Source organism: Bos grunniens, chromosome 6 (genome assembly GCF_055505025.1).
Source record: "Bos grunniens cultivar Pamir isolate PY7600 chromosome 6, Bosgru_T2T1.0, whole genome shotgun sequence".
Taxonomy (NCBI): Eukaryota; Metazoa; Chordata; class Mammalia; order Artiodactyla; family Bovidae; genus Bos; species Bos grunniens.
The window spans coordinates 76217093-76240104 of record NC_141170.1 but is presented as its reverse complement, the minus strand read 5'-3'; the positions used below and the strand labels follow the sequence as shown (position 1 = coordinate 76240104).

General features: G+C 40.8%; 1 protein-coding gene across 3 annotated transcripts in view; it reads left to right on the top strand.

Moving 5' to 3' along the window:
• Window positions 1-4421: 4421 nt before the first annotated feature.
• Window positions 4422-23012, top strand: part of LOC147370898 (cytosolic beta-glucosidase) — a 132000-nt gene continuing 113409 nt past the window's right edge. For all 3 annotated transcript variants that reach the window (XM_086406277.1, XM_086406276.1, XM_086406275.1), the window contains exon 1: window positions 4422-4535. In XM_086406277.1, the coding sequence (XP_086262403.1) occupies window positions 4478-4535 (58 nt within the window). In that variant the 5' untranslated portion in view covers window positions 4422-4477. The remainder of the gene's footprint in view (window positions 4536-23012) is intronic.

The following is a 23012-nucleotide window of genomic DNA, read 5'->3' as shown; positions in this document are numbered from 1 at the left end:
AGGAACATGGTGAATGCCAGGGTTTTTGAATCTTGGTCTTTCAGATTGGGAGGGTCAAAGTCTGACTGATGGTGCTGAATCTCTACTGAGTAACAGCTTGTTAGCAAAGAAGAATTTCTGTGAGATCTACTTTTACCTCAGAGGGTACAGCATTTATAGTCTTTGAGCACTCCAGGATTTTTAGAAAGAGCACAGCTGCAGCCAAATCCATAATGGAAGTCATATATTCATTTCCCTTCAGTTTTGAATGTGGACAGAGGTCAGTGGCTGTCCTGAATGGCAGGATTTGGTGTGCTGTTGTTCCAAGGCGGGACACTGGGAAGGTGGTAGGATCTCAAAGGGATTATTGTGTGGTTTTGAAAGTGAGTTGAACCCGAGGGCTCAAATTTACACCCTTAAAGGGTTCCTATGTCTCAAAAGCTGAGAGTTAGTGGACTGCAGGGGGCAATGGCAAGTGTAGAGACTGGATAGTGGCCGTATTAGCATCAGCTAGTAGGAATTAAAGGAGAAGGCAATGGCAACCCACTCTAGTACTCTTGCCTGGAAAATCCCATGGACGGAGGAGCCTGGTAGGCTGCAGTCCATGGGGGTCGCGAAGAGTCGGACACGACTGAGAGACTTCACTTTCACTTTTCACTTTCATGCTTTGGAGAAGGAAATGGCAACCCACTCCAGTTTTCTTGCCTGGAGAATCCCAGGGATGGGGTCGCACAGAGTCGGACACGACTGAAGTGACTTAGCAGCAGCAGTAGGGATTAAAATTGGGAGGTGGGAGGATGGGGACATCAAGCATTTAAAAAAATCATCATCATAAGACCTGAATTTTCTTATTTGGCCCTAAAATGGAGTGGAGTGGACTCAGTAACAAGTTAAATTGCCAGACAGTCTTGTTAGATGGGGCCATGAAATCAGAATTCTTTTGTATAAAGAAAACTAAGAAATAACTTTTTTTTCTTACTGAAGACGGGGGCTGCAGATTCACCAGGAGGGTTTTAGTGCAGGGAGTGTTAGTGGAATGAGCTCTCTTTAAGGCGACAATACAGAGAGATTGTGGGAGGTATTGGAGAGGCAAAGGGTGGTATTGGAGAGGCTGCCAGTGGAGCAAAGGTACCCCTGGGGCCTGAAGACCCTTTGGGGGACCCATACTTATACTGAGACATGATTTGTCTTTTCCACTCTCATCTTTCTTTCCTCCATGAGTGTATAGAGGAGTTTTCCAGAGGCAACGGATCAAATGAAAGCAGATATAAACATCCAACTGTCTTCTCTTAAGCCAGGCATAAAAGAGATTTGCAAAGATGCAAAACACTCTTCTCACTAAATATTCTTTGTTTATATGATTACTTTTCATAAAATATTTATGCTCACATGCTTTTTATTGCTATTTAGATGAATTCATCAGTAAATATTTTAAAAATCTCAGTGTTAATTTCAAATAGAATAAATATTGATAAATACAAATCATATTTTTAAAAAGGCTCTTTAGGGCTTCAGTTCTTTTTAAGGATGTAAAGAGGTTCTGACATCAAGATACTTAAGAATGCTAGATTGCAGAATGCCACCAGAGCTGAGAAAAATTAGATCCTACCTTTTGTGGTTTAATAATTTCAGAGAATGTGGAGCACTGAGAAGGTAGATTTTTCTTTTTGGAGAAAAATCATTAGAAGCTAGGGGTTATGGTGTAGATGGCCATTGGTGGGATAAGTAAATGTTAGTAACACTTCACACAGCAATTTGTAAACCTAAAAAATTGCAATACTGCCATCTAGTGTTCTATAGTGAAAATATTTTAATATTTTTTTCCATTCAGCTCATGATGCTTTAATAGCATGCCCTGTGTTTTTTATGTTTATTTCACCAAACACATACCCTTTAAATGTCTTCCCTCATTTCCTTTGATAGTTAACCTCTTCTCTTTTCCTAGGATTAGGATAACTAGAGAGGATAGGATTTCAACCTAGCTATACTTTGATCCCATCTTATGTTCCTGTCTTATACAGTGTAGGATGCATTATTGCTGTTTTGGAGGAACTGGGGGCTTCCCTGGTGACTCAGATGGTAAAGAATCTGCCTGCAATGCAGATCCAGGTTTGATCCCTGGTTTGGGAAGATCTCCTGGAGAAGGGAATGGCTACCTACTCCAGTATTCTTGCCTGGAGAATCCCATGGGTAGAGGAGCCTGGAGGCCTACAGTCCTTGGGGTTGCAAAGAGTCAGACATGACTGTGCGGTTAATACTTGAACTGAAGAAATAACTTTCCTCACTTTGATTTTTCCTAACTCCTCTCTCCCCAGGCATTAAAAAACCCAACTTAATTTTGGATCCATTTTAGATGTACAGGAAAGGTGCATAGATGGTAGAGAATGTCCCTGTGTACCCTTCACCCAGCTTCCCCTATTGTCAGCATCCTCATGACTGTGGTCCACAAGCCGTGTCTGGCACAGTGGATGAGAAGTTCCACATGAGGCAGGCGACTGTGAAATTCCAGAAACAGAAGCTCGGGGGGCAGTGAGAGTGAGCTGAGGCACGAAATGGGTGACATATGAAAGATTAGGACTTGGCTTGTCATCAGACTTCTCAATCGCCACACCAGAAGCTAGAAAACCATAAACCGATGCTTTCAAAATTCTGAGTGAAAATTATCTGTGTCATAAAATTCCAGAGTAGCCAAACTGTGACATTAGAATAAAGATAATTGTACGACTATGGGGTTTCAAAAAAATATGCCTCTTATGCCCTTTGTTGGAGAAGGAAACGGCAACCCATTCCAGTATTCTTGCCTGGAGAATCCCAGAGACAGAGGAGCCTGGAGGGCTGCTGTTTATGGGGTCACACAGAGTTGGACACGACTGAAGTGACTTAGCAGCAGCAGCAGCATGCCCTTTGTATCAGAAAGTTATTCAAGGGCTTGCTTCTCTAAAAAGGGAAAGGAAACAAAGAGGGAGAAATCCTAGAGCTGATGAAGGAGGCTGCAGACCAGGTACATCTGTGGCTGCCTAAGAAATAAACAATGCAGTGTGGAGCAGGAAAACAGAAGTGTCTGAACATAGATTCATAGCCCAGGCAGACTGTTTGGGGATAATTTAGTGACAAGTATACAGGCAGTTAAACATTAAAACCAGACAGTTGATGAACGTAGAGAAAATAAAAAGTTTCACATAAGTGTGGTATGCTACGTGGTTTACTTTGAGCCGTACTTGGTCAAATTCATGCAAATAGTGAATATTTATTTAGACAGAAATAGTAGTCTAACCACCTTGGGGGGAATGCAGGAAGGGGAGAGAAAGAGAACACACACATGCTGGGATCTTCCACCCTTCTATCCAGAAGTCAATAGTTACTATGGAAAATGGAAAAACAAATTAAGAAGCACCAGTATCAGCCTATTGCTTAGACACACATACCTATGCTGAGCAGGCTTCAGTCGTGTAGCCTGAATCCCAGGCTCCTCTATCCATGGGATTCTCCAGGCAAGAATACTGGAGTGGGCTGCCATGCTTCCTCCAGGGGATCATCCACACCCAGGGATTGAACTTGCCTTTCTTATGCCTCCAGCGTTGGCAGGCAGGTTCTTGACCACTAGCGCCACCTGGGAAGCAGCATGAAAATAAAAACCAGCAGAAACAGCTAAGAATAGTTACCTCTAGGGCATGGGGATAAGGAATTGTGAGGAAATGGTCAAGGGAAAGTTCTAGGAGGATTAAAGAAAGAAAGTGAAGTCACTCAGTCATGTCTAACTCTTTGTGACCTTAAGGACTGTAGCCTACCAGGCTCTTCCGTCTATGGAATTTCCCAGGCATGAGTACTGGAATGGGTTGCCATTTCCTTCGCCAGGGCATCTTCTGTACTCGGGGATAGAACTTGGGTCTCCCGCATTGCGGGCAGACACTTTATCAACTGAGCCACCAGGGAAGCCCAAAGTGAAAGTGAAAGTCGGTCAGTCATGTCTAACTCTTTGTGACCCCATGGACTATACAGTCGATGGAATTCTCTAGGCCAGAATACTGGAGTGCGTAGCCTTTCCCTTCTCCAGGGGATCTTCCCAACCCAGGGATCAAACCCAGGTCTCTTGCATTGCAGGCAGATTCTTTACCAGCTGAGCCACAAGGGTTTACGTGACTTTCAAAAGCAATGTCCATATATTTCATTAAAAGGGAAAAGATTAGAAGGACGGGTACCCTGCCAAAGCAGGGACTAGGTCTGTGCCCAGGCTGGCCCAACTCTGTTAAGAATCAGGGAGTGTCCAGAGAAGAAACTATAGACACTCCCCCTTAACACAGTGATTTGGCTTCCTATCAAGGCTGTGGCCATTCAAGCAAAGTCGTTTAATCAGGCTCCCTTCTTGTTTGCATATTCGCTCACAATCCGAGACTTCAGTCAGGATGAGAGTTCACTTACTGTTTGCGCAACTGCGGGACTCTGCCTGAAAGGTGCCTCTCTGTTGCCCGAGTGTCCGGGTCGACTGTCTCTGAAACATATGGCTTTCCCTGCAGGATTTGGATGGGGGGCAGCCACCTCAGCTTATCAAGTGGAAGGTAGGAGAAACTCCTTGCCCTCTCTAGGGCTGGGCTGGATGCCTTCTCATAGATTCTGTATGTCTGCGGAAGAATGTGGGGATAAGGAGGCAAAAAAAAAAAAAAAAAAGAAGAAGAAGAAGAAGGGAAAGCACTGTGCCTGCGTGCTAAGTTGCTTCAGTCATGTCCGATTCTGTGCGACCCCATGGACTCTAGCCCGCCAGGCTCCTCTGTCCATGGGGACTCTCCAGGCAAGAATACTGGAGTGGGTTGCTATGCCCTCCTCCAGATGATCTTTCTGACTCAGGAATCGAACCTGAGTCTCGTAGGCCTCCTGCATTGGCAGGCGGGTTCTTACCACTAGCGCCACCTGGGAAGCCCCAGAATAGCACGGAAGAACCCATAATTGTATAAAGGAAACGACCCCTTTTCCCATAGAAGAGGCTCGCTTCCCATGTCCCTTTCCTTAGGCACAAGGGTAGTGGTGGTGACGGGCTGAAGACCCAGCAACAGTTGTATTTTTGGTCAGTTTCAGCTTATCTGAGACATCAGTGTACATTGAACGAGTTGCTTTCATCATTTGTTTCTTGAACACATTGGCCATAACCTCCCTAAAAATAGTTGCTCCTGTTGGTTGGAAAATATTGACTAAGTACCTTCAAAGATTTCAAGAGACATCATTAAGGGATGTTTTTCAGTTGGGAGAGGTGCCCTGTTCTATTTCTATTGAGCACAAGGCGCCCCCCATTTCCTCAGTGGCTGAGAAGTAAAGAGAAGCAACTGTGAGAGGTTAAAGAGGATCCAGAATGAAGTTGGTCTCCATTTGCCTCCATGGAACTGCCAGGTAGAAGCCATCTTCCATGGAGACTCTGTGTTTTGATACACATATGCTCTGCTGGCTCAGATGGTAAAGAATGAGCGTGCAATGTGGGAGACCTGGCTTCGATCCCTGGGTTGGGAAGATCCCCTGGAGGAGGGCATGGCAACTGACTCCACTATTCTTGCCTGAAGAATCCCATGGACAGAGGAGCCTGGTGGGGCTGCAGTGCATGGGGTCGCAAAGAGTAGGACACGACTGAGCAACCAATACTTTCATACTTTCATGCTCTGATACAAGGCGTGCTCAAAAGGTCTGGGAATGTCCAGTTAAGCAAGATCCCACATCACTTTTCTCTCTCTCTCTAGTACCGTCTTCATCTTTTCCCAGATAATCTCCACTTGGTCAGCATGGGTGACTTGACAGGGATGACCCTCTAGGAGTAAAAATGAGAGCTATCACGTTGGCTAGCTTCCTTCTCAGAAGAGAGGTCGGACAGAGCTGAGAGGGGTTTGCAGAGTGCTGGAATGAAGTGAACAGAATCAGGTTCTAGAAGGAGCATAGCATGGAGACTAGGAAATCAGGCTGTGGAGACAGACTCCCTGGACCTGTGGTCCGTCTCTACCTTTTCCTAACTCTGTGTGACTTTGGGCAAGTACTCAACTTCTCTGTGCCTTCTCAAGTAAATGGGGATAATGATGGTACCATCAGCCTTATATTGTTGCTGTGAGGTTTAAATACGATGATATATGTTAAATGCTGAATGATTAGCAAGTGATCCCTGAATGGTACTTACATTTAGATGGGGGTCAGTCACAAAGGGATTACTGAGAATGACTCACTTTAGAACTCTACAGTAAACTTGGCTGAAATGTGCAATCAGTTATCTAAGACAGCACAGTGGGTTTCAGTTCCCAGCTCCAGATCCTGCTCTTTCAGGAGCCGGGGGTAAGCATACGGCTTCGTTCTGAGCTTCTCTCTTCACAGGGCTTCCCCATGGCCAGACCTCTTCTGTCTACACCTGGCTTGCTGCTGCCTTACTGTAAGCTCTTTATTTATGATCCCTGGCCTGCTATTATGCTGTTCACTGTCTAATAACAGCTTTCAAAAGGGAAACTGATCTTCCCTTCTCTTTCTGTCAATACACAGATGCCTTTTATATGTCTGCTTTCTTTTCTTTTCATACTGTTCATGGTGACCTGCCTCTTGAGAAACCTGTATGCAGGTCAGGAAGCAACAGTTAGAACTGGACATGGAACAACAGACTGGTTCCAAATAGGAAAATGAGTACGTCAAGGCTGTATATTGTCACCCTGCTTATTTAACTTATATGCAGAGTACATCATGAGAAATGCTGGGCTGGAAGAAGCACAAGCTGGAATCAAGATTGCCGGGAGAAATATCAATAACCTCAAATATATGTTTCAATGCCATTCTCCTGTAAAGTTAAAAAATAAAATAAAAAAAGAATAATTTATTCAAAAAAATAAAATAAAAATACAACAACAAAAAATAACCTCAGATATGCCAATGACACCACCCGTATGGCAGAGAGTGAGAAAGAACTAAAGAGCCTCTTGATGAAAGTGAAAGAGGAGAGTGCAAAAGTTGGCTTAAAGCTCAACATTCAGAAAACTAAGATCATGGCATCCAGACCCATCACTTCATGGCAAATAGATGGGGAAACAGTGGAAACAGTGTCAGACTTTATTTTTCTGGGCTCCAAAATCACTGCAGATGGTGATTGCAGCCATGAAATTAAAAGACACTTACTCCTTGGAAGGAAAGTTATGACCAACCTAGATAGCATATTAAAAAGCAGAGATATTACTTTGTCAACAAAGGTCCATCTAGTCAAGGCTATGGTTTTTCCAGTAGTCATGTATGGATGTGAGAGTTGGACTATAAAGAAAGCTGAGTGCCGAAGAATTGATGCTTTTGAACTGTGGTGTTGGAGAAGAGTCTTGAGAGTCCCTTGGACTGCAAGGAGATCCAACCAGTCCATCCTAAAAGAGATCAGTTCTGGATGTTGATTGGAAGGACTGATGTTGAAGCTGAAACTCCAATACTTTGGCCACCTGATGCAAAGAGCTGACTCGTTTGAAAAAGACCCTGATGCTGGGAAAGATTGAGGGCAGGAGGAGAAGGGGACGACAGAGGATGAGATGACTGGCTGGCATCACTGACTCAATGGACATGAGTTTGAGTAAACTCCGGGAGTTGGTGATGGACTGGGAGGCCTGGTGTGCTGCGATTCATGGGGTTGCAAAGAGTCGGGCATGACTGAGTGACTGGACTGAGTGACTGAACTGTCTGACTGACTTTCTTTTCTTACCTATTGTTTTATGCTGGGTTTGAATCCTAGCTTGAGCACTTGCTAGCTGAGTGACTTTGGACAAATAATTTATTTAAGTCTCAGGTTCCTTATTTGTAAAATTAAGAAAATGGTCATACCCACCCTGTAGCTTTGTTCTGAGAATTAAAGAGGTCTGTATATATGATCGGAGCACAAGAATGCCTGGTGCATAGTATCCACTAAATAAAAATAGCACTACTATACTATTACTACTGGTAATGATGATGAATGTTATTCTTTCTCCTCGTTTGATTCTGTCCCACTACGTCATCTGCTCCATTTACTGGGAATGGTCCTTTCTTCTTTGGACCCTAAATAAGAATACACTCTATTTTTGCTCATTCTTGTCCAGTTACTGGGAGAATTACTGTTTAGCTACCCCTTCCACCACTGTAGGGATAACACGTGCAGGATGTCAACACGTGGCTTTGTTAGATCAATGTGGCCTGGAATTTAAAAGCTGAAGTCACCTTGTCACTTTCTAATTTTGATAATCTTTGAACTTTTGAGCTTCCCTAGCCTCTGAAAGTTCATAGAGTCTTTGGAAGTCATGGACATTTAGCAGAACTGAGGACTGAGCAGCAACTGTAAAAAAAAAAAAAAAATCTAGCTTGGTCATTTATTCTAAAACATCATAATGTGTCTTTTTATATTGATTTTCAAAATACATTGTCTGTGTAGGTATCTTTGTTTTCAGACACCCTCTCCTGAGTCTGGAGAGATAGCTATCATACTCCATGGCCCCCGTCATCCTCTACAGATCCATGCCCACCCCTACACAGAAATAGTGATATTTTGTCTGTTACTTGAAATGAAAGTCAATGTCAGGGTCTTTGTAAGTAGAGTAACCAGAAAGGGCAAAATAGGCCTTTCAGTCACTGGGCTTCCTAACGTACTGTTTGCTTGTGTATTTCACCAGACCTATGGCTCTTCCTTCTTTCTGTCCTTGTCCATATCTCTTTCACCTTCATGTTGGCCACTTCCTTGGCTATGGTTTTTAAGAAGAGTTTAATGTTTATTAAACATTAACAACATGGAACAACAGACTGGTTCCAAATAGGAAAAGGAGTACGTCAAGGCTGTATATTGTTACCCTGCTTATTTAACTTCTATGCATAGTATATCATCAGAAATGCTGGACTGGAAGAAACACAAGCTGGAATCAAGATTGCCAGGAGAAATATCAATAACCTCAGATATGCAGATGACACCACCCTTATGGCAGAAAGTGAAGAGGAACTCAAAAGCCTCTTGATGAAAGTGAAAGTGGAGAGTAAAAAAGTTGGCTTAAAGCTCAACATTCAGAAAACGAAGATCATGGCATCCAGTCCCATCACTTCATGGGAAATAGATGGGGAAACAGTGGAAACAGTGTCAGACTTTATTTTTTTGGGCTCCAAAATCACTGCAAATGTTGACTGCAGCCATGAAATTAAAAGATGCTTACTCCTTGGAAGGAAAGTTATGACCCACCTAGATAGCATATTCAAAAGCAGAGACATTACTTTGCCAACAAAGGTCCGTCTAGTCAAGGCTATGGTTTTTCCTGTGGTCATGTATGGATGTGAGAGCTGGACTGTGAAGAAGGCTGAGTGCCAAAGAATTGATGCTTTTGAACTGTGGTGTTGGAGAAGAGTCTTGAGAGTCCCTTGGACTGCAAGGAGATCCAACCAGTCCACTCTGAAGGAGATAAGCCCTGAGATTTCTTTGGAGGGAATGATGCTAAAGCTGAAACTCCAGTTCTTTGGCCACCTCATGCGAAGAGTTGACTCATTGGAAAAGACTCTGATGCTGGGAGGGATTGGGAGCAGGAGGAGAAGGGGATGAGGACAGAGGATGAGATGGTTGGATGACATCACTGACTTGATGGATTTGAGTCTGGGTGAACTCTGGGAGTTGGTGATGGACAGGGAGGCCTGGCGTGCTGCAATTCATGGGGTCGCAAAGAGTTGGACATGACTGAGCGACTGAACTGAACTGAACTGAATGTTTATTATACCAGAGTTGCCTTCATGGTGCCTAGAGCTTTTTGGAGAAAAGCATCATATAAATCTAATAAATAAATAATAAACAAGTGATATAAGCAGGAGGAAAATTATGTGTTTTAGGTGAGTTGTAAAGAACACTGTAAAACCTGTAAAAAGGTATTTGTTAGACAAAGAGGCAGGGAAGAAAATGAAGATGATCATCATTTGTACAGAAGTGAATCTAATGCAATATTTTAAAGCACAAAACAACCCCCATGATTTTTAACCCTTTATGAAACTCTTTGCCTGTTTTTCTGGCTGCAGGGAACATGAGGCACAAAACAGCAGATAGCTCAGTGCCATTGTTTACTTCCTAGGTAAGCCACGAGGGCCTATGAAAGTAACTTTTAAGACCTGATTCTACAGATCTTATGAGCTTGTAACTCCCAGTAATTTCAGGGAAGGCTCTAAAGGGGTGAGTGTACTCTGCAAAAATCCTACGGGTCCTAAGTAAAGTCTAAAACTACTCCACTAAGGCCTCCTGGTGGAATCCAAGTTTGTGGTTTATAAGGAGGTGAAGCCCTCAGTTTTATGAATACGATTACCAACCCTCCATGATGCACTGGATATCAGTGTAATGTTTGGACTTTGACTTTATGTTGGCAGATATTGAGGCTGGCCTCAAAATTTGGCCTTCTATTTGCCTTGGTGTATCAAAGGTGAACTCCTGTAGTTGAGAAACTTGGGGTTCTTTTGTGCTTACAAAAGTGGGAGAATGAACAAATTCTTTGGTTTTAGGTCCAGTTTTAAGTGATTTTTTTTTTTTTTCCAATTAATCAATTTTTGGCTGCTCTGGGTCTCACTGCTGTGAGCAGGCTTTCTCTAGTTACAGTGAGCTGAGCGGGGCTACTCTCTAGTTTGCAGTGCGTGGCCTTTTCATTGCGGTGACTTCTCTTGTTGCAGAGCACGGGCTCTACAGTACAGGGGCTTCCATAGTTGCAGCACACGGACTCAGTGGGCTCTGGAGTGGGGGCTCAGTAGTTTCGATGCACCAGCTTAGTTGTTCCCAGGCCTGTGGGATCTTCCCGGGGCAGGGATCAAACCCATGTTTCCTGGAATTCTTAAACACTGGGCCACCAGGGAGGGCCTATAGTGATTCTATCCAGGCTGTTTCTTCTCTGTACCTTTTAAAAACTGAATTCAACTATACAAACTGAGCTAGATGCCCATTTTATCTACCTGCTGTAGATGTCAGCACAGGCCCCATATTTCTTTAGACCACTTCCTGTTTGCTTCCTCCACTCAACCAGTTTTGGCTGTGTATCTGGCTTCCTAATTTCCACTAAACTCCTTGGCGCAAACATTTCAGCTGGGGATTTGATCTTTTGGCTACCCTTGGTAGTCTTCTGGTACAGTGTTCACCAAACTGGTCTTCCCTTGGTATGAACCATCTAAGAAGGGAGTGGAAGCAGACTTAAAAGCATGGACATTTATAAAAAGGAGGAGGAGAGGTAAGAATTTATCCATGAAATTTCTCATACTTTGAAGTTGAGGTGAGAGAAACCATGCTTATTTTTTCCCCCAGTTTCAAATTTGAGATCCACAAAAACTCAGTAGTTGCCCCCATTTTTGATTGTACCATGAAATTATGTAGGTATCATCAAACGAGTATGGGCTTTGGCCGGGATGGTATTCAGATATTCATCAGCTGATACACTGACCAATCAGATGCTAACTTACAGTTTTTTACAAAAAATTGGCATAAACTGGACTCGCACCTACATTGACTAATGAGAGGAAATTCCAACCATCAGCCACTGGTATGGGACAGACTACTGGTAGCATCTTCATTGGCCATTAAGAGTAGAGGCCAGCTGTCAACAACTGACTTGACTAGCCTGGCACTCACTTAACTAGTCAGAGTGGGTACCAGCTGTAATCAACCACTGAGGCCACAATTTCATGTACTGATTGAATTTTAGCTTTAGGTGTATGAGTGGGACATATGAAGACCATATCAGACTATTTGTGAACTACTGGAGAGTTAATTCTCTTAATTTCTCCAAGCCTCAGATTTTTCACCTGCAAAATCCCATATGCTCATCTCTCTCTCTCTTTTTAAATTAAATTTCACTGGGTAAGATTTGGAGACCTTTTTCTTACATTGTGTGCTTCTCTGAATCTGGGTTGATTTCCCCAACTTTTTCTTTCAGATTACTGATTTGGGCATTAGATTTGTACATTCTATCTTTCAACATCTCTATGAAGTATTTACAGCAATCATATTTTTAAATTTTAGGAACACATTCTTATTCTTTGATTGTCTAATTTCCAAGAAGTCATGTTTTATTTTTTGGATGTAATCATTCTTTAAATCTTTTTAAGAATGCTAGTTTAAAAATTGTCTTTTTTCCCCTTTTTTGTATCACTTTGAAATCTTTGGGTTATTTGTTTATTTGGGTCCTCATCTTTCATGCTATTTGTCTTTGTCAAGTGGTTGGTGATCCTGGAATACCCATTTATGATTTTGAATGAAAGAATACATTGATAGAAGTAACTGAATTAGGCTTCCTTTGAAGTTAAGTGGTTTTGTTCAACTGAAACAGTCCTGACCCTGTAAGAAGCAAGGTTCTGTGTAAGTGAGTGGGACCCATTGACAGTCAGTCTACTTATAAAGGACTATGTATGTGAAGGAAGGAAGCCAACGTTTAGATCTCAATAATGGCCAGATAATGAGGACTTTAAAAAAGAATGTTTTTGTTTGCCTTTTAAAACTGTTTTTATCAAGTCTTTCTTTTTTTTTTTTTATCATTTTAACTCAGGTATAATTGTCATACAGCACTGTATAAGTTTAAAGGGTACAGCTTAATGACTTGACTTACATATATTGTCAATTGATTACCACAATAAGAAAAAAAAGCTTAAAAGTTTTGATGCAAATTTCTAGGATCTACTCTCTTAGCAATTTTCAAATATGGCATACAACAAAGTTTACTCTAGTCATCATGTTGTACATTACCTCCTCAGTACTAATTTATCTTATAACCCAAAGTTTATACCTTCTGACCACTTTAATCCAATTTCTCTTTCCCTCACCCCCCATCTCTGGAGGATATGAATCTGATTATTTTTCCTCTATGAGTTTGTTTTTTTCTGTTTCCTTAGATTCCACTGTGAGATCATACCGTATTCATCTTTCTCTGCCTGATTGTTCACTTTTGACTTTTGCTTCCCATCTGTACTACCCTTCAAGTTCATATTTAGTTCTAGAGTTTATTCTGCCTTTCTGGACTGTCTCAGTACCCTTGATAGCAATCTTTTCCTGTCACATATCTCACTTTTATTAAGCATATCTTGTAACTTCGAGGTGGGGGGAAGGCAGTACCAACTGCTCTGTTTGAAGGGTGGGTGAGGAACCAGTCAGGCCGGCAGCACGTTAGGTAATCCTTTAGTTAATTACTCTGATGATTGCTCTGAGTCTGTTCTGCTCTCTACAGTGGCTGACCCGTAGATTCTCTAGGGCAACCCCTCTTAATCCTTACCAGCCGTCGTGTGTGTGTGTGTGTCTGTGTGTGTGTGTGTCTGTGTGTGTGTGTGTCTGTGTGTGTGTGTGTCTGTGTGTGTGTGTGTGTGTGTGTGTGTTGTAATCCTTTGCTTTAGTTTCTCAGACAATTCCATTCTAGTTACTTTGTTTTCCACACATTCTTTAGTCAATGTGGCATTCTTTAGGGGCTTTTTTTGGTTTTCAGTTATGTCATGGATTTTTTTTTTTTAATTGGTTGCCATTTCAGTGGGGTTGTGAGAGGGAGAGGAATTAAATATGTCCATTCCACTCCCCATCTTGAACTGGAAGTCCTTATTAACATGCATTTATAAAACAAAAGTGTCCTATAAACCATACAGCGTTATTCAAAGTTTAGCAAATGAATTCCCCCATCTTCTTCTTACCCTTATCCTCCTCCTCTCTATCACTAACACATCCAGGCTCTGGAAATTTTCTAGTCTTATGCTTTTTAGGAAGAGGATGAGATAACATGGAATTGATGGCATTTCAGACAATGAGAGAAAGTGAAATATTGAGAGAGGTGAGGAAAGCCATAGTGGAGGATGGGTGCTATGCCCAAGAAGAGTGCCCGCCTCTGGGGTCAGCTGCTCTAAGCCATTTGTACTTTTCATTCTTTCTTACATCCCTTGATTCTGGACACACATTCTCCATGTACCAAGTTTCCTGGTAACAAGTTGGCTTCATGGGCAGTGATGAAAGGTATCCTCTGCCATTGCTGTTGGTACATGTCAGGTATTTGCTGATAACAGTCTGCCTACTTATGTATTCTTTTCTATCAGCAAAGTTCTTGATACCGAATGAATGCTTATCACATATGTTTAGGAAAAAGCATTTTTATCTTTATGATGGAATTACTACAAAATAATTGTAGAGTATTTAAAATATACAAACAAGCAAACAAATAAAAAATCAGCCAGAGAAATGTCTTCAAATTTTGAGTACGTACTTCAATCTCTTTGTTTACATTCACAGATTTTCATACACTCATCTACTTTTGTTCATCCTAATAGGAACGTTCTATACATGGTTTTGGTTTTTGTAAGATACTTAAAAATATCCTGGTGGACTATAACACATTTGCCTCTTTTTCTCTCCTCTCTTTCTATACACATGGATGTTGCATAGAAAGCAAATGTGATATGTATATCTTTTTCAATTATGGTTTCCTCAGGGTATATACCCAATAGTGGGTTTGCCGGATCATATTGTAGTTTTATTCCTAATTTTTTCAGGAATCTCCATATTGTTCTCCATAGTGGCTATATCAATTTGCATTCCCACCAACAGTGCCAGAGGGTTCCCTTTTCTCCACACCTTCTTCAGCATTTACTGTTTGTATACTTTTTGATGGTGGCCAATCTGACTGGTGTGAGATGATACCTCATTGTGGTTTTGATGTGCATTTCTCTAATAATGAGTGATGTTGAACATCTTTTCATGTGTTTATGAGCCATCTGCATGTCTTCTTTGGAGGAATGTCTATTTAGGTCTTCTGCCCACTTTTTGATTGGGTTGTTTGTTTTTCTGCTGTTGAACTGCATGAGCTGCTTGTATTGCAGAAACCATCACAATATTGTAATTATCCCCTAATTAAAAATAAAAAGAAACAAAAAAAGAAAACAAAACAAATGTGAGTCAATATGCGTCTTTGAAGCTAAGAGAAAATTTGCTGTATCTCAGTAAATATGCTACATCTCCTGTTTGGAGTAGAATTCTGTATCGTGTCCTACATATCTGTACATAAATTAATTTGTCACCACCAAATTCATCAGTTAAGCTGGGACATTTGTTTATTTGGATAAATGTGTGCCAGCATCATACTGAAAAAAAGACTGTTCTTTCTTGGGCCTGCCCATCTGGCAGGGGTTGCTTTCCAGGTAAGTTCACTGGTGCAAAGCTTAAGTGATTCTTCAAGAATTATTGGGTCATCACATAGTGTCTGAGACAGAAACATGGGACTCATGCTAGGCTGTGCCTCTTACCCTTCTTTTTTTATTTTTTTTTTGGTTCTATCTCTTTTAAACCCCCTGGTTACACCCGTCTTCCCCATTACTGCTTCCTTTCTTTTAGTTCCAGAACTCACCATCTTTTGTCTTAAATTCTTCTTGCCTCCCTCCACTTTCCTCCAATCTCTCTAACACCCTGCTTCTAGCATGGTCTTTTAAAATTCTGACCACTTCATTCCATTTCTTTTTTTTTTTAATGATTTTTTTTTTTTTTTTTGGTAAGAGAAGCTAAGTGGTCCTCAGTTTTTAGTTTTTACTTTTTGGTTGCCCCGTGAAGCATATAGGATCTTAATTCCCCAACCAGGGATCAAACCTGAGCCCCCTGCATTGGAAGTGTAGAGTCTTAACCACTGGACCTCCAGGGGAATCCCTCCATTTCTTGAGAGATAGCGTGAGCTCTGAAATCAAACAGACCAAGTTTGGACTCTTAACTTCACCTCTTACCAGTTGTGTGATCTTTGGAGACAACTAAGCTTTGTACCTCATTTCCTCATGTGTAAAATGGGAATAGTAGGGATATCTGTCTTGGTTGTTGTAAATATGTTTATGAACATCAGCTGTTTAGATTTGCACTGGGCAAACTGCACGTGTTCAATAAAATTTAACAATTATTTAGTTGTCGTCTTGCCTTCCATAGAACTATTTCTGAATCCGTGCATGGCATTAAAAAAAAAAAACTGTTTGTAATTTTACCTCTGACTACATCCCCAGTTTCATCTCTTGTTTCCTTTTCATTTGTATCTTATTCTTTGACCAAAATGAAGCACAAGTAATTCTTTAAATGTGCCATGACCTTCACGTACTGTTGCACGCACTGTTCCCTCTGCTTGAATGCATACCTGACTTCTGGCATGTGCAGAGACCAACAGAGGACAAGATCCAGGCTTCTTAACTTCCAGCCTGGGTCTCCTTTCCTACTGCAGCATACTGCCTCTTTCGCCTTCATCCTTTATGCTACTCATCTGAGTATATTATGGGAGCTTGGTAGAGACAGTAAGGAGCTGGGAATGGCATATGGCAAAGGAAGCCTCCCAAAGAAGTTTTTAGTACCTATAACAATCTATTGTATTAATTCTTTGGAACGACATGGATAATGTCTTTTTCCCTGAGCATTTGGACATAACTCCATGCTTTTAAGAATTTTTAATATCATGAGAGGGGCTTCTCCAGTGGCTCAGCGGTAAAGAAGCCACCTGCAATGCAGAAGCTGCAGGAGATGCGGGTTCCATCCCTGGGTGGGGAAGATCCCCTGGAGGGGAACATGACAACCCACTCCAGTATTCTTGCCTGGAGGATCCCATGGACAGAAGAGCCTGGTGGGCAACAGTCCAAAGGGTCGCAAAAAGTCAGACATGACTGAAGCAACTTAGCATGCATGCAATATCATGAGAAATATTGATATGGACTGATACGATATTAACATGGCTGTTACACTGAGTGCTGGTGTTTCAGATGGCAAGGGAACAGTTGCAGCCCTGTTATTTTCCTTCTCCTTTGCTGTGTGGGATGCTGCCTTGAGCTGAGCAGATCTGTATTTTGTTTTGTTTGGTTGTTTTGAGCAGATCTGTATTGGCTTTGGATCTTTCTCAAGGTGCCTGCTCTTCCTTTCATTAGTGTGGATAATCAGAGTTTGATTGTAAAGTATGCCTAGGCCAAGTGCAAGGGCTTTTAAAATTGTCTGCTGTTTTAGATTATCCAGGCCACTGATCCTCCTTCCTTAGCATGGATAATTGAGAGTGGACTGGGCTGAAGAGTGCTAAGCAGAACCAATTGACAAAATAAATGAGATTTTAAAAATCCTTTACATTTTAATAATAGAAAAAAAACCAAGCTAGATTTTCTTCTCCTTTTTTTAATCAAAAAGAGTCTATTTTATATTTTGAAACAGTAAATATTTGGCTTTAAGTTGATTCAAAATAGGAGACTATTTCCTATGATGCACCAGTTTAAAATGTATACTAATCATAATAGGTACTTAATGGAGTTGGGGAAAAATTGAAAATATAGGCAAGAGTTTGGATGGTTTCATATTCAATGTCAGATTCTCTTATAACCCTGTTTATGTTTCAACGTAGCAAGGAGTGGGTGGGAATTACTTCAGATTCTGAAAAGCTCTCTCTTGAAAGTGGAGGCTATAATTCTTTGTCCCTAATGAGCAGTAACCATGTGGAGAAAGGCATTTCATGAATGTTTGTGTAAGATTAACAGGATTCTGTTTTCTGGAAATATCTGATCTCATTTGCTTCTCATTTTCATCCTTTCATCTTTCCCCATGCATGTCTGCATGCAGAGAGAAATGTATTTACATGTCACTTGACTGGGAATTTAGAGGACATGTTCGCAAAGGAACGATGTTGTAAATAGGGATTGGTGTCACTGAATGCCCTTCAGGTGTGTAATGAGATAAATAGATTTTGGGGGTTGACCTGGGAATTTGGAACATAATGTAGGAAGCAATGGTGAGTTTCTGGGCAGGTGACTCATAAAGATGTTTTTTGAAACATGACCCATTTTTATGTTGGGAATTGCCAACCTAAGGCTTAAAGACTCCCATAACACCCATGAATAATCATTTAAATGCAGGCTTTGAGACTTGGGGAAAAAAGTGCATTATTTACTCTAAAGACAATAATCTTCCTTTGGAGTTATTGTAGTCCATCATACAGATGCTACTGGGGGATCTTTGAAAGAGCAACATTTTCTCTTGATGGTCCATTCCTTCATATATCTTACAAATTATTATCCAGGTTTGGGTGGCAGGCTCTGGTTAGGAATGGACAGCAGCCATTCTGCACCAGAGCATAAGAGACTAAGGCTCTTTCACAGAGTGAAATATTACAAAGGGCCTTTGGTCACTGTCTATTGTGTTTGTGTGAAGAGCAAGACATGGGGAGGGAGGTGCTGTATCCTTTCATTCTTTAAAAAAAAAAACAAAACACAACATGATTATATTTTAATATACAAGCAGGGAGGGAGGTGGGAGGGGGGTTCAGGATGCGGAACACGTGTACACCCATGGTGGATTCATGTTGATGTATGGCAAAACCAATACAATATTGTAAAGTAACTAGCCTCCAATTCAATAAATAAATTTTAAATAAAAAAAAATATACAAGCAAAATACAAAACACCATAGTAAATTACTGACAATAAAATACAGTATTTCATTTGCATTGCATGACAAACAGTTACCATCCTTAGCCATAAATGAATTCTTAGAAACTAGTAACAAAGACATTGTTATACCAAGGGGAATGAAAAAAAACAAAACAAAACACAACAGAAGACATGAAATAACACAAGTGACTCGTAAGGGTTAAGCATGTATAAAAATGACTGAGCTGAACAATAAAAGAAGAAAAGCAATTTCTTTGTAATATCATATTACCAAAGATTAAAAATCTAACATTTGTACAGTTTTAGGAAATATACCCACTTAAACACTAGGGAACAAGATTTATGAAGTCCTACTTATGTAATAGGGGAAAATCTGGTTTGGACCCAAACTATAAATTTTGGATATTCTTAGCCCTAGCAGTTCCAATTCATTGGAATTATTTCAACAAATTAGTTGGCTAAATTTACAATGTACATATAAACCATGTTTACTGCATAGAAAATTTGTAACTAGTATATAGATCTCCCCGCCCACTCCCCCCCGCCCCCCCCCACCAATCCTCTGATTCTTTGTGGTGGCAAGAGCCTGTCGAATGTAGGCACACAATACACTCTTGTGGCTCAACTGATTAGATGAAGGGGAAACAGAAGAGTTCTCCGCATAGAAACTATACAGCTGGGCCAGACATCCTCTAGGGGCATGCTAGTACATGCTGTGTGGCTCAAAGAAAGATCAGCTACAACTATACTAAGCCTACAATATGACTGACTTAGATGATGATTTTTCTCTTGGTTGTAGAGAAATTAGGCAAGAAGATCCCAAAGAGGTCTATCTCCAGGTTGTACTTGGAGGGTTCCTGGGGATGAATTAGTAATTAAAGTAAACTGAATGAATATTTATTTGAATTACGACTGCATAGTTCTTCCTAGATATTTATTTACTGTGGGTACTAGAGTCTGGAGGTTTAAAAGGTCAGTAGAACGATCATCTGAATCCAAGATTCTAGTGAAGTAGAGGCAAACACGTGACTATGACAGCATGTGACAACTCGAAAGCAGAAGAAACAAAATGCTAATGCTTTAGAATGTACCAGCATCACCTGGAGTTCTTGTTTCAAGATTTGGGGGCCTATACCAGATTATTTAATAGTGATATTTATAGATGGGGCCCAGGAATTTATGTTTTTTAAAAATAAATGCTCTGTGTGGTTGTGTTGTGGATGGTTGCTGATAATTCGAGAAATTCTGCCATCGGCTATGTCTTCTGAAGACAGGGTAAATGGTAGGACCTCAAGCCAGAGAGGTAGGTAGGGCCTTGTCATGATGTATATAGGGCTCCAAGCTAGGGAGTTGGTGTCATGATCTTGTGCTCTGGTTCTTGGGACCCACAAAATATTAAGCACAGGAAGTGCTACAGTCAAGTCCATATACTAGAAGAGTTTTGACATCAGAGTGGAGGAGGAGCTGAAGGAAGAAGACATGGAAGCAAAGGAACAGTTATTCGGCTATTGCAATAGATGAGGAAGATGGTATCAAAGGCCTGAATTTAGGTAGAGGGGAAAAAATGGAGAAAAAACCAGAAAGAGGTATCATTGAGAGAGAACCAAAAGGAAATATTTGTGAACATAATGTAGTGAAAGTCACTCAGTCATGTCCGACTCTTTGTGACCCCATGAGCTATACAGTCCATGGAATTCTCCAGGCCAGAATACTGAGGTGGGTAGCCTTTCCCTTCTCTGGGGATCTTCCCAACCCAGGGATCGAATCCAGGTCTCCCACATTGTAGGTGATTCTTCACAAACTGAGCCACAAGGAAAGCCCAAGAATACTGGAGTGGGTAGCCTATCCCTTCTCCAGCGGATCTTCCTGACCCAGGAATTGAACTGGGGTCTCCTGCATTCCAGGCGGATTCTTTACCAACTGAGCTACCAGGGGAGCCCATGAATATAATGTATGATGTGAAGGAAATAGAAGGAAGACTAAGGTGACTCTTGTGGTAACAGTTTAGGTAACTTTCTGGCTGATGATTCTATGAATAGAAATACAATACACTGGAGAAGGAGAGGGATTGGAATTTGCTTGGTAGATATATAATTTGGTAGATTCAATTTGGGGTTGAAATTTCCTTAAGGTATTTAAATGGAAATGTCTAGGAAGTGACTGGAAATTCATATCTCCATTTTGGATGGGATTTGCTGGTAGTTATCAGTGTGTAGCTGATAGTTAAGTCATAAAAGAAGAGAATCCTTGAGATAGAGTTATAGAGGGAAACAGAAAATGAGCAGGTTGCAAAGTCTGGATTAAGTGATGTAAAAGAATCAAAAGATTCAAAAGAGCCCACAAGGATGTGGCATTCTTCCAAAAGATGAGAACGATTAGAAAGAACTTGAGGTGTCGTCTAGACGAGTGATTTTATAACAGTTTTTAATGCAGCAGAACTCAGTTTTCAAGGAAAATCTAACTTAGAACTTTAATAAAACAGATCCAGATAGAGCATCTCTGGTTGAAGGGAAGAGAGGGAAAATGTATGCCTATCCACCCAGTGTTCCTTTCTTTACTGCTTCTTCCCCACTTGGCAACTCCAGACTCCTCGCCAGGGAACAGGGCCTTTAAAACATCAGTGTGCATTCCTTATTTTATAGAGGTTGGATGATGGATTACATGATCGTTGTCATGAAACTCATTTGAAACTCATTTGTGACTGAGGGAGAACATGATGTGATAAAGCCCACAAGAAACAAAGCAGCAAAAGGCAGCATGGAACTTGGAGCCTGCCCAACAGTGAAGACAACGCAGAGTTTTAAGGAACAGATGAGGGTGTGTGTGTGTGTGTGTGTGTGAACATTCTAAGTTCTAACATTCCAGGAAGGAGTTGCAAAGGTGGTAGATTTGTGAGTTCATGAAGACATTCAGGGATTCAGTTTCTTGCCCATTTAAGAGGCAGAGCTAAAGGTTTGTGCTGGGTTGGAGAAACAAAGAGAGTCTTTCCAGTTTCTACGAAATTGAGGCAGTTGTCATGGACATTGCATTGCAATTATAGTCCAGACTCCATCCAAATTCTGGTAGAAGTGGAACTTTAATGGTAAGATGAACTACAGAGTCAGTGAGGGGTAGCAGTGGCTTTCCTTTATGTAAGAGGGTCTTTGGGAGAGACAATCTAGTTGGGCAGTGAATTCTTGAAAATTTGTCAGAGTGAAATCTTGATGACTTGTCTTAAAATTCTATTTGCAAGACAAGTGTGCTCTCCTTATTAAAATGCATATCTATTTAAGAAGACCCTTTTGGAAGGTTACTGATGAAACACCACTTTATGCTGTCAATTGGCATACAGTAGAAACTATTTATAGCAACTGTAATCATTCTTTCACATGCAAACTCCAGAATACTCAGTATGAAGGGAGTTATTTTGAGGTATTAGTGGAAATCTGCCAAGACTGAAGACTGACCCAGTGATTCCTAGGAGACCTTGAGGAAATTCAATTAGGTTATGAGTCAAAGGAACCTCAAATTATTCCAGTTGGCATCTACCGCCATTGGAAAGTTCTGTTCTGGAATTGGCAACCTGCAACAAGTTCCAGGCTGGTCTCTCTTCTTAGTAAGACACTTATGGGATATAAATCCTCTTAAGTACATTTTATTGTACCAACTGTTTTCTTTAGAAAAAGCCTATCGGTTTGTTATTTAAAGTGGTCTATTTAATAGTGTCAATAAATTCTGAAGTTGGTGACTGGATATTGTTATTTTGGATGTTCTAACAGTCTTGGTTGTCTAAATTACTTGATTTTGGCTTGTTTGCTTGACCTTAGTTTTCATAACTTGGGGAAAATGCCTCCACCGCACAGAGTTGATACAGTGGTTCTACATATATGTGGTACAAATATGGAAAATATGTGAATATGTTAACAGTATTTGAATAATTGGATCAGGTCTATGTAACCCAGTGAAACAGATGAACAGTGAAAATTTTAGGCTAATCAGAAAGTTCAAGTGGAAATTCAATTTCTTATTAAAAAAATGTAACTTCTTACATTTATTATTTTGAGTATAATTATAACTGTGTAATAACTATCCAGAAGAGGACTGGAAGATTATACTGTAAAATTTTAATACAGAGAAGTAATATAATGTAGTAGTTACTGGAAACAGTGCTTCTATACTCCACTAGCTTAGGAAAAACAAGAGTTCAAATTTAATTTTCTTAAGAAATGTGGTCTTTGTTATTTAACCTTTTTAAGACTTACTTCCCTCAGGTGAATAATATCTATGTTTTGGAGGTTATTGGGAGTAGTACATGAAGTAATTTAGGCAATTTCTTGGGCACAGGACCTGATATTTTTAAAATGGCGCACTAAATGTTGATAATTGTCATCATCATCTTCACTACCATCGTGACTACCACCACCATCATCACCATCATCATTATCATCACCATCAGATGATGGGTTAGTCTGGGTCCTCCAAGAAGCAGATGCCAGGATGGTACTGAACATGCAAGAAATTGATTAGGGGAAATGCCCATGAGAGAAACTGGAGTGGGAGCCCAGAGAGTCTGGGATGCAGGAGTGAAGGAGTAAGGGAAGAAAGAAAGGAAGATTGTGTGATCACTTAAACATAAATGCAGTTCAAAGAAAGTTCACCAGGATCTTTGGGAGTCCTAGATCCAAAGTCGC